The sequence below is a fragment of the Ceratotherium simum genome, chromosome 21 (genome assembly GCF_057802395.1).
Source record: "Ceratotherium simum simum isolate JZ-2026a chromosome 21, ASM5780239v1, whole genome shotgun sequence".
In the NCBI taxonomy this organism is placed as follows: Eukaryota; Metazoa; Chordata; class Mammalia; order Perissodactyla; family Rhinocerotidae; genus Ceratotherium; species Ceratotherium simum.
The window spans coordinates 31,480,686-31,493,938 of NC_141920.1; the positions used below are offsets into that span (position 1 = coordinate 31,480,686).

The window sequence follows — 13,253 nt, forward strand, 5'->3', positions numbered from 1 at the left end:
CACAGGGGTTCACAATCCATTGATTTCTTTCTCATTCCTTTTCTCATTCTCCTGCTCAGCTGTCATACTTTCTTTTCATTTTTCACATCTCTACATTTTCTCCTATTTTCATTCTCAGCTAATGATCTTGCTTCCTATTTCTATTTTGAAAGATAAAGGTTATCAGAAGAGGACTTGGACAAACTCCCACCACCACATTTAGCCATTACCTGTTTCTGTGTTCATTTATTCTGTCTTCTGTTTCTGTACATCGGAACTGTCCAGTGGACAGTTTCTGTTTTAGTCGTGATGGAAATCTTCTATATTTACTCTGTCACATCACACTGTCGTGTCACTAGCCACATGTGGTTATTGAGCACTAGAAATTTGGCTAGTGTGACTCAGGAGCTGAATGTTAAATTTTAAATTCTTAGTCCTGGTCTTACTTGATCCTTACCAACGTTTGATACCACTAGTCCCTCCTTCCTCTTTTAAACACTTTCTTAACTTGGCTTCCAGGACTCCACATTCTCTTGATATTTTTTCTAACTGCTTATTCCTTCTCAGCCTCCTTAGTTGGTTCCTCTTCAGCTCTCTGGCTTCTAAATGAGGTTGTGTCCCAGGGCTCAGCCCTTGGTCCTCTTCTGTGAGAGAGTATGTTCACTCTCTTGCTGATCTCATGTTAATATCTTGGCCTTCATGCTTGTGAAGTTCCTTATCATTTGGGCTTCCTCAGTATGGCTGCTTACTTCATCAGGCCACAAGGAGAGTCTTTAGACTGAGTCTTCTAGCAGAATGGATGTTATGGAAATGACATTTCATCATCTTTGCCATATTCTGTTGGTTAGAAGATGTCATAGATCCTGCTCACACTTGAGGATGGCAATTATACATGGGTATGAACACCAAGAGGCAGAGATCATGAGGACCACCCTGGTGTCTGTCTGCCACAATAGTTCAGCAAATCTTGTTAGCTCTACCTTTAAAATCTATCCCTACTCTGACCACATCTCACTACTTCTAGTGCCATCCTCGCTTGAGAAGTAAAGGTAAAATTAAAAGTGTGAAGGTGATTGTCACTTCCACTGTTATACTAGATATTATGAGAGTCATATATTCTACCATTTATTTGATTTTTACTCTTGTACCTGGCATCATCCTCTCTCGAAGCAAGAAATCTGTGAGTCATTTTGATACTTCCTCTTCTTTACCTCCTCCTATCATAATCTCATATCAAGCCCCATCAACTTGGTCATTAAATACGTGTCATATTCATTCTTTTCTCTCTATGACCAGCCTGCCATTATCTTTCCTAGACTTCAGCAGTAGATTCTTACCAAGTCTATCTGTATCCATTCATTCCTCTTAATCTATTTTCTAAATATCAATTTAGGAGGGCCAGCCCAGTGGCATAGTGGTTAAGTTTGCATGATCCACTTAGGTGGCCTGGGGTTCGTGGGTTCGGATCCCGGGTGTGGACCTATACATCGTTCATCAAGCCATGCTGTGGTGGCATCCCACATACAGAATAGAGGAAGATTGGCAACAGCTGTTAGCTCAGGGCTGATGTTTCGCACCAAAAAAAATTTAAAAATAAATAGATGTCAATTGGGATGATTTTTTTTAAAGTATAAACCATATCATTTAATACCATCTTAAAACCCATCAATGGCTTCCCATTGACCATAATGGGCCTACCTGATCTGACCACTGCTTACCTTCCCAGGCTCAACTTGTTCCCCTCCTGCCTTCATTTGCTGTACTCCTGTCCTACCAGCCTTCTTTCTTTATCCAGAACTCACCATGTGCATCCTTACTTTAAGGGCCTTTGTGCTCACTGTTTCTCTGTCTAGACTATTCTGCTGTTGTACCTTAGGGCTGGTTTCTTCTCACCCTTTAGCTCTCAGTTAACTGTCTTGCGGAGAGATCTTCCCTCATCATCTGGTTCAGACAGGTTCTCCCTGTTCTTTTTCATAGCTTTCATTTCCTTTAGAGCAATTTTCATAATTTTTACTTCTGTCTGTGCCCATCGTTGTGCTTGCTCATTTCCTGCCTTTTCCACTCTACGTTCTCCAAGGTTAGAGACCTTGTTTACTTACTCAAGTCAGGGCTCGTTAGAACATGCTCAAATAAGTATTTATCAAATGAACGGGAGAATAAATGAATTATTTATTTCCTTCACAAATATTTGTTCCTGGAAATATTAATGTCACCTATTGCTTTTATTTGACTGGTGTACCTCATGAGTCACATTTTGTTTTCTAGATTGTAACATTTCTTCTACTTGTACTTGATCAAAACATGATTTTTACAGCTTTGTGTATTTCATATAAATATTAATGTAGTTTCAAATAAATTTTTACTAACTCATGAAAAGTAAATATAGTGACTCCTTTTAGAAGAAGTATTTCTGGAACTTAGATTGTAAATTTTATCATCATCTATACTCATATAAACATATTTAAGGAATTGTGCTTATTCTCTATTTTCTCCACAACCCTGTTAACCCAAAACTTTTAAGTTGCATTGAAAAGCAGTTCTTGTTTTACGTCACCCAAAAATCCTCTTGCAAAACAAATGGTCTTGATTTCCCGGGTTAAGATTTCCGTTTGAAACTTTGTCACTGAATTTCCTTCCTTTGAACAAAAAAGTTTTCACACAGTTAAAAAACATAGTAAGAAATTGAGCAACAAGTAACCAAATAAGAAAAGGGGTGTCACTTAATCCAATAAACTTTAAACAGACTCACAGGGACAACAAGACTGACCCCTTCTCCATCCTGTAAAAACCATAGGAGTGAGATTCTGGGAGTTCTCACTAATAACCTCAACTCTAGAAAGAAGTAAACTGAATGTTTTTTTACTCTTTTAACTGAAGAGTAGGAGAAATCGTTGCTGGGGAGGATCAGGTAAAAAAGGGAGAGATTTATCAGGTGGCTGACTCTCTACCCAGCAGTCAGGGCTTCTATTTAATTTGGGGTATGCTTTGAACACGGGGGTAGGACACTTAAAATCTCAGAGGAGAGTAGAGTAGGGGTATTATATTCTAATAGACTGCACCCTCCCCCATCAGAGCCCCAACATTTCCTCAGACTTAGGAAAGTGGATAGAACATAAAATACCAGCTCGCACAGTAAAGCTAGGGTGAATAAGATAAACTTATCTTAGATACAGTGGAAAAAGAATTAAGAAATCACCCACACTTTGCAAATAAAATATCTGGAGAGCAATGTTTAATCACAAGCAAGGTGAAAGAAGTGACATTGTAGCTAATGCAAATATTCTGTGATGAAAAAATAAAGAGAAAGAAAGAACACAGCATGTAAAAAGCTGACAAGAGCTGATCATAGAGGAAAAGTAACTTCAAGGATCAGGAGATTCCTTCCAACTGCTTCATGCTATAGATCAACTTGATGAGAATTTGAATTCAGGAAAACCAGCTGAAAGACAAGAAGATGATAATAACAATGTGAGATGAAATGGGAGACTACACACCTAAAGAAATATAAATGTTACATACAGCAAAAACTAGAATGAAAATTGAATTAGTGACAGGTTAATAGAGATGATTCCAGTGAATACAGGCCAAAAGGTTGAAATAATTAGAGAAAAGCAAAAACACATGGAAGATAAAAGATGATCCAATGTTAAGATAATTACTGTCACTGAAGAAAAGAACCTAACAAACAGAATAAAAAGATTGAAATAGCACAAGATGTTTCAGGAAAATTTTATAGGTGGTCAACAAAAAGACTTGATTTGATCAAGTTATTGAACTTTTAGGATACAGGACAAATTACTGGGTAGGAAGCCTCAGGTAGTTCTTTGCCTTCTGCTGGCTGGGGTCACGTCCAACCTCCACAGAGCCTTTGCTGTGGGTTTTGGATGGCCAGATGCTGTGGTTGGAATACCAGGGCACTGTGGGTGGTGGAGCATGTGCCCTGTGGCATGATGGGCATTGTGTTACCAGCCATCAAGGAGGAGTTTGTGAGAGAGATGGCTGCAGTTCTATGAAAGACACCTATTTCTGAATTCCTGAAGTTTGTCTTTCTTTGCTTATCTTCTTGTCCAGGTCTTAGACCTAGTTATTCAGTATGCCATTATCTTGGACTCAGCTCCCAGAAGAAGGAGCATTTATTTGGTGCTTGGCATTTCTTATGTTTTATTGCATCAACATTGTCCTTGTCTTGTGTTTGCTATTCTGTGTTGTGAAAAGAGTGGCAGCCTGTTATGTAAGTATCTTTTGGCAGTTCATCTTAGCCAGGTTATGGGGACCTGCCAGCACCTTAGTGTCTCTGACCAGCTCTTGGGCTGACATACTGTTGACTGAGGAAGGGCAAAATGCCTTCACAAAAAGATTGAGCACCCTCCATGTCACTTGAAAGAGATATGGATTGGATCATCTGGAAACTTGTTTCTGTGCTCCGTCTGTTTCTTTCCTCTTTTTCAAGCTTGCAGAAACAGGCCATGCTTGAACATAAGGTGTACATGATATGGTATATGAAGCCATGGTGGTCTTTCTCAGGAAACACTGTCCATAGCCAGAACTCCATCAAAGTGTTGCAGTGGTATACAGTCCATTTTGTAAAAACATTTCCCTGGATGGATTTAAGTTATTTCTACCTTAAGTAAAGTAGAGTATTGTGTCTTTAGAAAATAGTGAGAGAGAGATATATGTATACAGAGAGAGAGAAAGGGTGGGCGGGAGGAAATGAAGGAGGGAAGCAGGAAGAGAGAATGAGAATGATTGAGACTTCTTTAGGCTTCCAAGCAGAAAAGCAAACCACATAAAAGGGAAAAAAAAATCAGACTGGCCTCAGACTTCTCCATAGTAAATGCAATACCAGCAACATTCAAGGGAGCAGTATCTGCAAAGTTCTATGGGAAAGAAAGGATGGCCCAAGAATATTATACCCAGCCAAGGTGTCATTCAACTGCAGAGCTAGCAAGAAGATATTTTTAAACATGAAAGAAATTTAGGCAATGAAGCACAGATGAGCTGTACTAGAAAAAAGCCACTTGACAGTAAAATTCAGCTGATTAAGAATTAAAGACTCAGGAAAGGAGAGGTTGTGGTAAGAGGACTGTGAGGAGATTGATTCAGCTAAAGTACAGATCTGGTGTAATTATAGAATGGAATGTGAATGTTATGAACCTGGACATTGTAAAAATTATATAACAAAAATTGGGAGAAGAAATGGGAGGAAATGTGGATGGTAAGATTTTCAACCTTCACAGTACAAGTTAGTGGATTCTGTCCAAAATCAAATTATATATAACTTAAAAACTAAAGTGAATTCAACCTCTAAATAATTTTTAATGTATTTTTAAAAATGTAGAATATTAAAAAAATACATAAAATAACTGGTATTGATTTATCTACTATTCATATTTAATATCACCATTTTGTTATATTTGCTTCAGATCATGTATAAAATATTTAAGGCAAAAGGAAAGGTTTGGAGAAAAATAATGAATACTAATGCATTCACCACCCAGGTTAAGAAATAAAACATTGCTAATATAGTTAAGCCCCCTGCATGCCCCTTCAAAATCCCAGAGATAATCAATATCCTGATTTTGTGGTGGTGTTTGTTCACATACCTATCTTTATACTTTTAATATATAGGCACATATATTAGAATTAATAAATTTTCTGTTTCTAGTCTTTATAGAAACAATGTTCTGCAGTTTGCTTTTTTAGCTTAATGTTGTTTTGAGATTTATGTTGATAATAAGTTGCTTGAGTAGTATATTTATTTTTCACTCTGTATAATTGTTTTAGTATATAGATATACTATAATTTATTAATCCATTTTCTATTGATGAACATTTATTTGTTTTCTTTTTTGCTATAATGTCATAAAACTTTTACATCTTGTCTACATATAATAATGTTTTTCTTAGTTTTTAAAAAACTTGAATTATTCGGAGAAACTTATAGAAAATTAATAAACATTTAAAGTGTAATAATAACATTGATTTCCCTTTGACTTTTTTCTGTTAAATTATATAAAAATTAAAATTAACACTATTTATTACAAGTATCATCTATAGGGGCTGGCCCTGTGGCTGAGTGGTTGAAGTTCTATGCACTCTGCTTTGGCGGGCCAGGTTCATGGGTTCAGATCCCAGGCACAGACCTACACCACTCATCAAGCCATGCTGTGGCAGCGACCCACATAGCAAAGAGGAAGATTGGCACAGATATTAGCTCAGGGCTAATCTTCCTCAAGCGAAAAAAAAAGTATCATCCATAGTATGATCCCCTTGGTATAGATATATATTATCAATCTATTCTTCTATCTGTATATATCCATAGAAAAATATCTGGAATGATATTTACTTAATGATATTTATTCATCTCTAGGTGATGGAATGTGGGGTCATTTTTAAGTTTTTAGCTCTTCTTTTTTTTTGCATTGTTTACATTCTTCATAATGAGTATGTATGATTTTAATGAAAATAATAGAGTGATGTTTTCCTCAAAAACAAAGTGAATATTCTAAGATATTCAATGTGATTAATGCTGCAATGCAAGATTGCATTTCTTTGGGGGCATTTTTGTATTTTAAAGGTCTTTAAATGTATTCATAGTATAATTGAAATGCTGTAATGATATTCTAGTTTTCTTGAAAATATGACTGTTAAAATCAATTAGATAAAGAGAAGATTAGAAATTTTATTTAATTATCATCCCTTTTTCAGTACGTATCTTCAATTTCGCATGATTACGTAAAAGAAAAGTTATGGTAATAAAAGTTTAAGTCCCTTGAGTATAAAGCAACCTTCAAGTGATTTAGACAGTGTATAGATAAGGTTTTCAGGAAGCGTTAGAAACGTCATTAGATTTTAATTGTTTCTTGTCCCAGGGCTGTGCATGCTAGCCCCCCTTCCACAGTTCTCACATGCCTAATGGGCCCATATGTTAGGTTTGTTTGTCCATATGCCTCCCCGTGCCCATGGCAGATTTAATGAGCATCTTCAAACTGGATTATATCGCAAATAAAAGAGTACAAAATGTTCTGTTTTGTCATTTGGGTGAAAATATGATCTGTTTGTTTTGTAGGTATGACCTCGCTTCTAGGGAGTGGCTCACACTGAACCATTCTGTGAACAATGTGGTTGTTAGATACGGTCATTCTTTAGCATTATACAAGGTAACCCTTCTCCACTCTGTACTAAGCTAGAAACTCAACTCTTCCATGGTTACTTTATTGTATTATGTGGTTGAAAAGCAGTTAGTGTTGGGGTTTTTTCCGTAATCTTTTTTATTGTGGTAAAATACGCATAATGTAAAATTTACCGTCTTAACCATTTTAATTGTACAACTCAGTGGTGTTAAATACATTCATAATGTTGTACAACTGTCACTACCACCCATCTCTCTAACTCTTTTTGTCTTCTAAAACTGCAACTCTGTGTCCATTAAACAATAATTCCCCATTTCTCCCTTCCCCCAGCCCCTGGCAACCACCGTTTTACTTTCTGTCTCTGTGATTGTGACTTCAATGTTGGCTTGTAATTGGGGGAAGACCTTTTATTTTGGAAGGGTGTGTAATTGGCTAAATTATAAGTGGAAATTAAGGTTGAAACTAATTTAACCTGAGAGATTTTAATGGATTCAAATTGTACTGGGATATTATGATTGTGGTACTAAATGGTTAAAAATCAATACAGTGTGGATTAGCTTTTATGTTTATTAGCAAGTTTAGGCAAGAATAGCCACATGGTAATACAACTGAATAATCATTTTCATTTCCTTGTTTTTGTGGTTTATGGTAGGATGGGGGAATGTTTCAACTTTATTTTTCTAAGTCATTTTTTACTGTAAAAGATCTCATGTGAGAAAGTCCAAGAAAAGGGGCAAAGTGTTATAGATACAGAATATAATTTATTTTGTTCCTTTCTCCATCCTTTTCGTAATAATTCACTGAAAGGTGCATTTCACTAATGCTTTTTAAGTTAAGAATAATATCGAGGTTTTGAATTGATCCTTTTTTGTTCTCAGATTTGATCCTTTCAGTGTTTTTTAGAATTTTATTTACATTTTTTCCCTAGGATAAAATTTACATGTACGGAGGAAAAATTGATTCAACAGGGAATGTGACCAATGAGTTGAGAGTGTTTCATATTCATAATGAATCGTGGGTATTGTTGACCCCTAAAGCAAAGGAGCAGTATGCAGTGGTCGGGCACTCAGCACACATTGTCACATTGAAAACTGGCCGAGTGGTCATGCTGGTCATCTTTGGTCACTGCCCCCTCTATGGATATATAAGCAATGTGCAAGAATATGACTTGGGTAGGTATATTTTTTCCAGTGGATCTTTTTCTGAATGTTACATTAAAAGCCTTTACCCTTCTTATTATGACTGTTTAACGAGATTCAACCTAACCTTGATCCAGTACTTCATCTTGATCTGCAGTTAACATTTATGTATTATCAATGAAATACAGATTATTGATGCTGCTATGTAGCATATATTTGTTACTGTCAATTTGGCAAGGAGCCAAAGATGGCACTAAATGCTTTGGGTGTTCTAAATAAATAAAAATGATTCAAAACAACAAATATTCTGAAGAAAAAAATTTTTGGATAGCCCTTTAGAGTTAGTTTAATGGAGTGTGATTTCCTCTTAATATGTAATCTTTCCTTTGGTTAAATTTTATTATATCTGTTGTTGTGGAGTAGGAGTACCAGCTATAATTGATATTTGGAGAAAGGAAGCCTGTAAAGTACATCTGTGTATTGGTTACTAAAGGTCATGGTGAATTAAGTGTTCAATTGAGGGGAATCTGAGTCTTTTAAATTTAATGTAATTCTTTTCCTACATGCCATATCAGAACATCTGAACATTTAACAGATTGAAGTTTGGCCACCTGGCTTTGTTATAAGTTTTAGGTGGCCTTCCTTTAAAAATAAAAAGACAAAAGAAAGTTATATGTATCAGTTCTCCTGAAATCTCTTCTCTTGTCCTAAGCTATTTGAATATTTTAAGTATTAGAGAGGAGGAGCCTGCAACATTTGCCTTTAACTATCTTCCCTTTCCAGATAAGAACACGTGGAGCATATTACCTACCCATGGTGCCCTTGTCCAAGGGGGCTACGGCCATAGCAGTGTCTTTGACCACAGGACCAGGGCCCTGTACGTTCACGGAGGCTACAAGGCTTTCAGTGCCAATAAATACCGGCTTGCAGATGATCTCTACAGATATGATGTGGACACCCAGATGTGGTGGGTGGTTTTTCTTGAGCTTTCACTTTAAGGTGTGAATTCTGGCAGTTGCTGGGAAAATATTGTGCTATATTTTTGTTTTCAGGCCTAGCAGATAATTGTCTTCAGTGTTGTAAATAGAAAAATTGGGAAATGAGCAGGAGGTAATAAAGTAGCTAGTATTTATTTTGTTGCATTCTATAGTTTTGTACTAGGTTGATTAGAAAATACTTGGTATTTTTTGTCTGGTTTTCAATTTTTGTATACTCAGTACCACTGTAAAATTTTAGCCCTTTAGAATCCTAAAGAATAAATTGTTCTACATAATGGAATTTATGCACACTTTTGTAATTAGGTAGAATATATCCATTTTTTAACCTTTTTTTGATGACCAAGGTGTCATCATTGGAGTTAGTTACTGGCATCATTCCATGAAATCATCAAACAGAGGTGGTCTCAGTACCTAACAGTTTAGCACTCTCCTTACTCTGAACTATATATTGGTCTATGTAAAGTATGCTAATTTTAATAAATGTAAAGCAAATTTGAGTTAGAAAATAATATAAAGCAATGGTTTCTCTTCTTTCGTTTCATATTTCGTCACATATTTGAGACCATGCAATGGATACCATTTTATGTTCTGTCTGTCATCAAAACCATCATTTTTAGTGGCTGTATAATACTCTGGTGTGGTTGTACTGAGCCTGTACAGTTGGAAGTTTTGGTTTCTAGCTTTTATCGTATCAGTCAAGCACTGTGCATAAGCCTCTGTCTGTATTTCACATGATTTCTACCCGGAAACTGGAATTTTAGGGCCATAGGGTATGAACATTTTTAAGGCTCTTAATATATTTTGTCAAAATTCTCAGAGATCTGTAAGATTCTTACAGTTTATGTATTGTTAAGAAAGTTACATATATAGGGAAAAATCTAGAAGTATTTTCACATTTGGATCTGAAGTTAAGAAAATGGTTATGTTTGCATTGGCAACTAGATGATAAGTATTCTAAAAAACTAACCTTGTATTTATTATTTTTAAATAAACTCAAAAGGACCATTCTTAAGGACAGCCGATTTTTCCGTTACTTGCACACAGCTGTGATAGTGAGTGGAACCATGCTGGTGTTTGGAGGAAACACACACAATGACACATCCATGAGCCATGGCGCCAAATGCTTCTCTTCAGATTTCATGGCTTATGACATTGGTAAGTTTCCCAAAACCATTTTATCTTCAAGAATCTTTTTTGTCTATAAGCAGCATTTTAAAGGAAACTGAAAATATTGATACTTAAAAATAGTTAGGCTGGGCCGGCCCAGTGGCCCAAGTGGTTAAGTGCACGCGCTCCGCTGTGGCAGCCCAGGGTTCGCTGGTTTGGATCCTGGGCGTGCACCGACTCACTGCTTGGCAAGCCATGCTGTGGCGGTGTCCCATATAAAGTGGAGGAAAATGGCCACAGATGTTAGCCCAGGGCCAGTCTTCCTCAGCAAAAGAAAAGAGGAGGATTGGCAGATGTTAGCACAGGGCTGATCTCCTCACACACAAAAAAAAATAGGCCATTTGAAAGAGGTCTGAATGGTATTTTTTATATTCATTTGACGAATTTTACATCTATTAAAAAGCATTACTTCTATATTAAATCCTTTTTGAAGTCACTCCCTTTAATTGGTTGAATGTTAATCTTTGAGGATGAGTTGGGGTAACTGGGTCTTCCTGTGTTACACATGCCTTACGTAGTAGTGTTATGTAGTAGTGACCACCGTCATTGTGTTAAGTTCATTTACGTATAGCTTTATCTCATTCCCTAGAACCTGATTTCACACATTCTTGACATATACATTTCACATGGAATTTTAACATTTTTGGTGTGGTAATATATTTGACCAGAAGAGGGCAGTATTTGTTTATGCAAAAACAAATACTAGAAATTCTCTTGTATAAATATCATCAGATGTTCTTTTTTAACAGACATTTATGTGCCAGCCACTGAGCTTGTACATTGGGAATTGTAAGATGAATAAGTTATAGTCCTTGGGCCTCATGGTGGGGGAGACAGAGAACGGAGCAGACAGTATAATTGCAATTCAGAGGGTTACTTGCTCTGAGATGAATGTACGAGAGCACCTATGAACATCCCTTAACTCATGAGGGGATAGAGGTTATAGACAGGGAAAGCCTTCTTGAGGAGGGGGCTTCCAGGCTGGGTCCTGAGGAATGCTGGGAAGTCAGCTAGGCGAAGTGAGGCAGGACTTCTCAGGTGAAGGAAGCTGTGTGTGTAGACACACAGGTGGAAAGAGACCATGCCACATACTTGGGGCCTGTGACTAGTTAGTTTTGGCTGTATCATAGCAGCACATCCGGAAAGAGTGGCTTCAAGCAGAACTGGAAAAGCAAGTAGCTGTCAGACAGATTTTGAGGCACCTCTTATGTCACACTGAGGAGCTTGGGCTTTTTAAAGAATTTTACAGGAGAGGTGACAGAATTGTATTTGTGTTTTAGGAAGATCTCTTTGTGGCATGTGATGAGTAGTTAGGAAGGGGCAAGACGGGAGATGAGGCTAAAGTCCTGATGAAGTTATGAACCAAGGCTGTGAAAGTGACAGTGAGGATAAAGAGATAGATGGGCTTGAGAACTACTGGGAACCTGAGGATTGTCTGGAGTGTGTTTTGAGAGAGATGAAAGCATCTTTATTCCCAGGTATCTAGTGCAGGCCATGGTAGATGGTGCTTTTTTACCAAGGCTGGGAATGGAAGTAGAGGGACAGGATCTGTGAGGAAGTGAGTAAATTGAGGTTGGAGGCGTATGTTCAGCTGGAGACACAGCTGGGACCAGCAGTGCGGAGGTCACTGAGAAGCTCCAGGAGGGAGCATGTGTCATCAGGGATGAGCATCGAGCCAAAGGATAGATTGATAAAGAAGTCTGAAAGAGAATGGAGACTGAAAACACGTCAGAGGAGTTGGAGGAAAGTGAGGCAAGATTGGTGACTGTGAGGGAGCAGTTAACAGTGGCTGCACAGAGATTAAGTAAAATAAGGACTGGAGAGTCTTTCAGATTTAGCAACAAGGAGGTCGTTTGTTACCCTCTAGGCATGGAAGAGTAGTCCAGATGGCAGGAGGCTGAAAAATAATGTAAGATGAGATGTACACAGTGAATGTTGGCTATTTTAATTAAAAAAAAACTTGTCTGTGAAGGGAAGAAAAGGGGTGAGTGTAGTGCCTCCTTGGGCATATTTAAATGTTGTGGTAAAAGTCAGATGGGATAAGAGGAAGGGATCCCTGCCACACTGTGGTTTTAGGGAAAGAAGCAAGGTGGGTGGGCAGGAAGCTAAGGGAGTTGATGGCCTCTGTCCTCCATGTGAGGAAGACCACAGAGTCTAGTCTGGGTAGGAAAAGGAAGTGAAAGCTATTGTTGAGGGTGAATAAAGGTCTGGATCCAGTGGAAGAACCTTTGCTTAGTGAGTGTGAATGTCTGAGTGTCTCAAAGAGGGAGACAGTGAGTGTGAGGTTGGTGTAGTTCATCAGCGCCAGTTGGTGTTAAGTTCCAAAGAGCAGTTACTAGCATGGGTCAGAACAAAGGAAAATTGGTAGATCTAGGGGATCTAGGAAAGGACTTGTAAAAAACTAGATAAAGTTTGAATTTGAATTAAATAAAGTTTTTTTTCTTAGTTTCAATTTTCCACCTATATTTTCCTGTTTTAGCTACTAAGTTTGGGCAAATCAATGTAGAATGGAAAATAATTATGGAACCCACATGTTTTACTTATATAAGCTTTGAAAAGTGTAAAATTTGCTTAAGTTAAAAAACATTCTAGAGCCAGGCCTGCTGGTCTAGTGGTTCAAGTTCAGCGCTCTCACTGCTTCAGCAGCCCAGGTTCATTTCCCAGTTGCAGAACCACACCACCTGTCTGTCAGTTGCCATGCTGTGGCAGCTGCTCACATAGAAGAACTAGAATGACTTACAACTAGGATATACAGCCATGCACTGGGGCTTTGGGGAGAAAAAAAAAAGAGAAGGATTGGCAACAGATGTTAGCTCAGGGCAAATCCTTCCCTGCAAA

At 37.6% G+C, this 13,253-nt stretch overlaps 1 protein-coding gene across 2 annotated transcripts in view; it reads left to right on the forward strand.

Moving 5' to 3' along the window:
- ATRN (attractin) overlaps nt 1–13,253 on the forward strand; it is a 161,045-nt gene that overhangs the window by 56,945 nt on the left and 90,847 nt on the right. For both annotated transcript variants that reach the window (XM_004433802.3, XM_087445542.1), the window contains exons 7-10: nt 7,048–7,138; nt 8,040–8,283; nt 9,034–9,217; nt 10,249–10,403. In XM_004433802.3, coding sequence (XP_004433859.1) covers nt 7,048–7,138; nt 8,040–8,283; nt 9,034–9,217; nt 10,249–10,403 — 674 coding nt within the window. The remainder of the gene's footprint in view (nt 1–7,047; nt 7,139–8,039; nt 8,284–9,033; nt 9,218–10,248; nt 10,404–13,253) is intronic.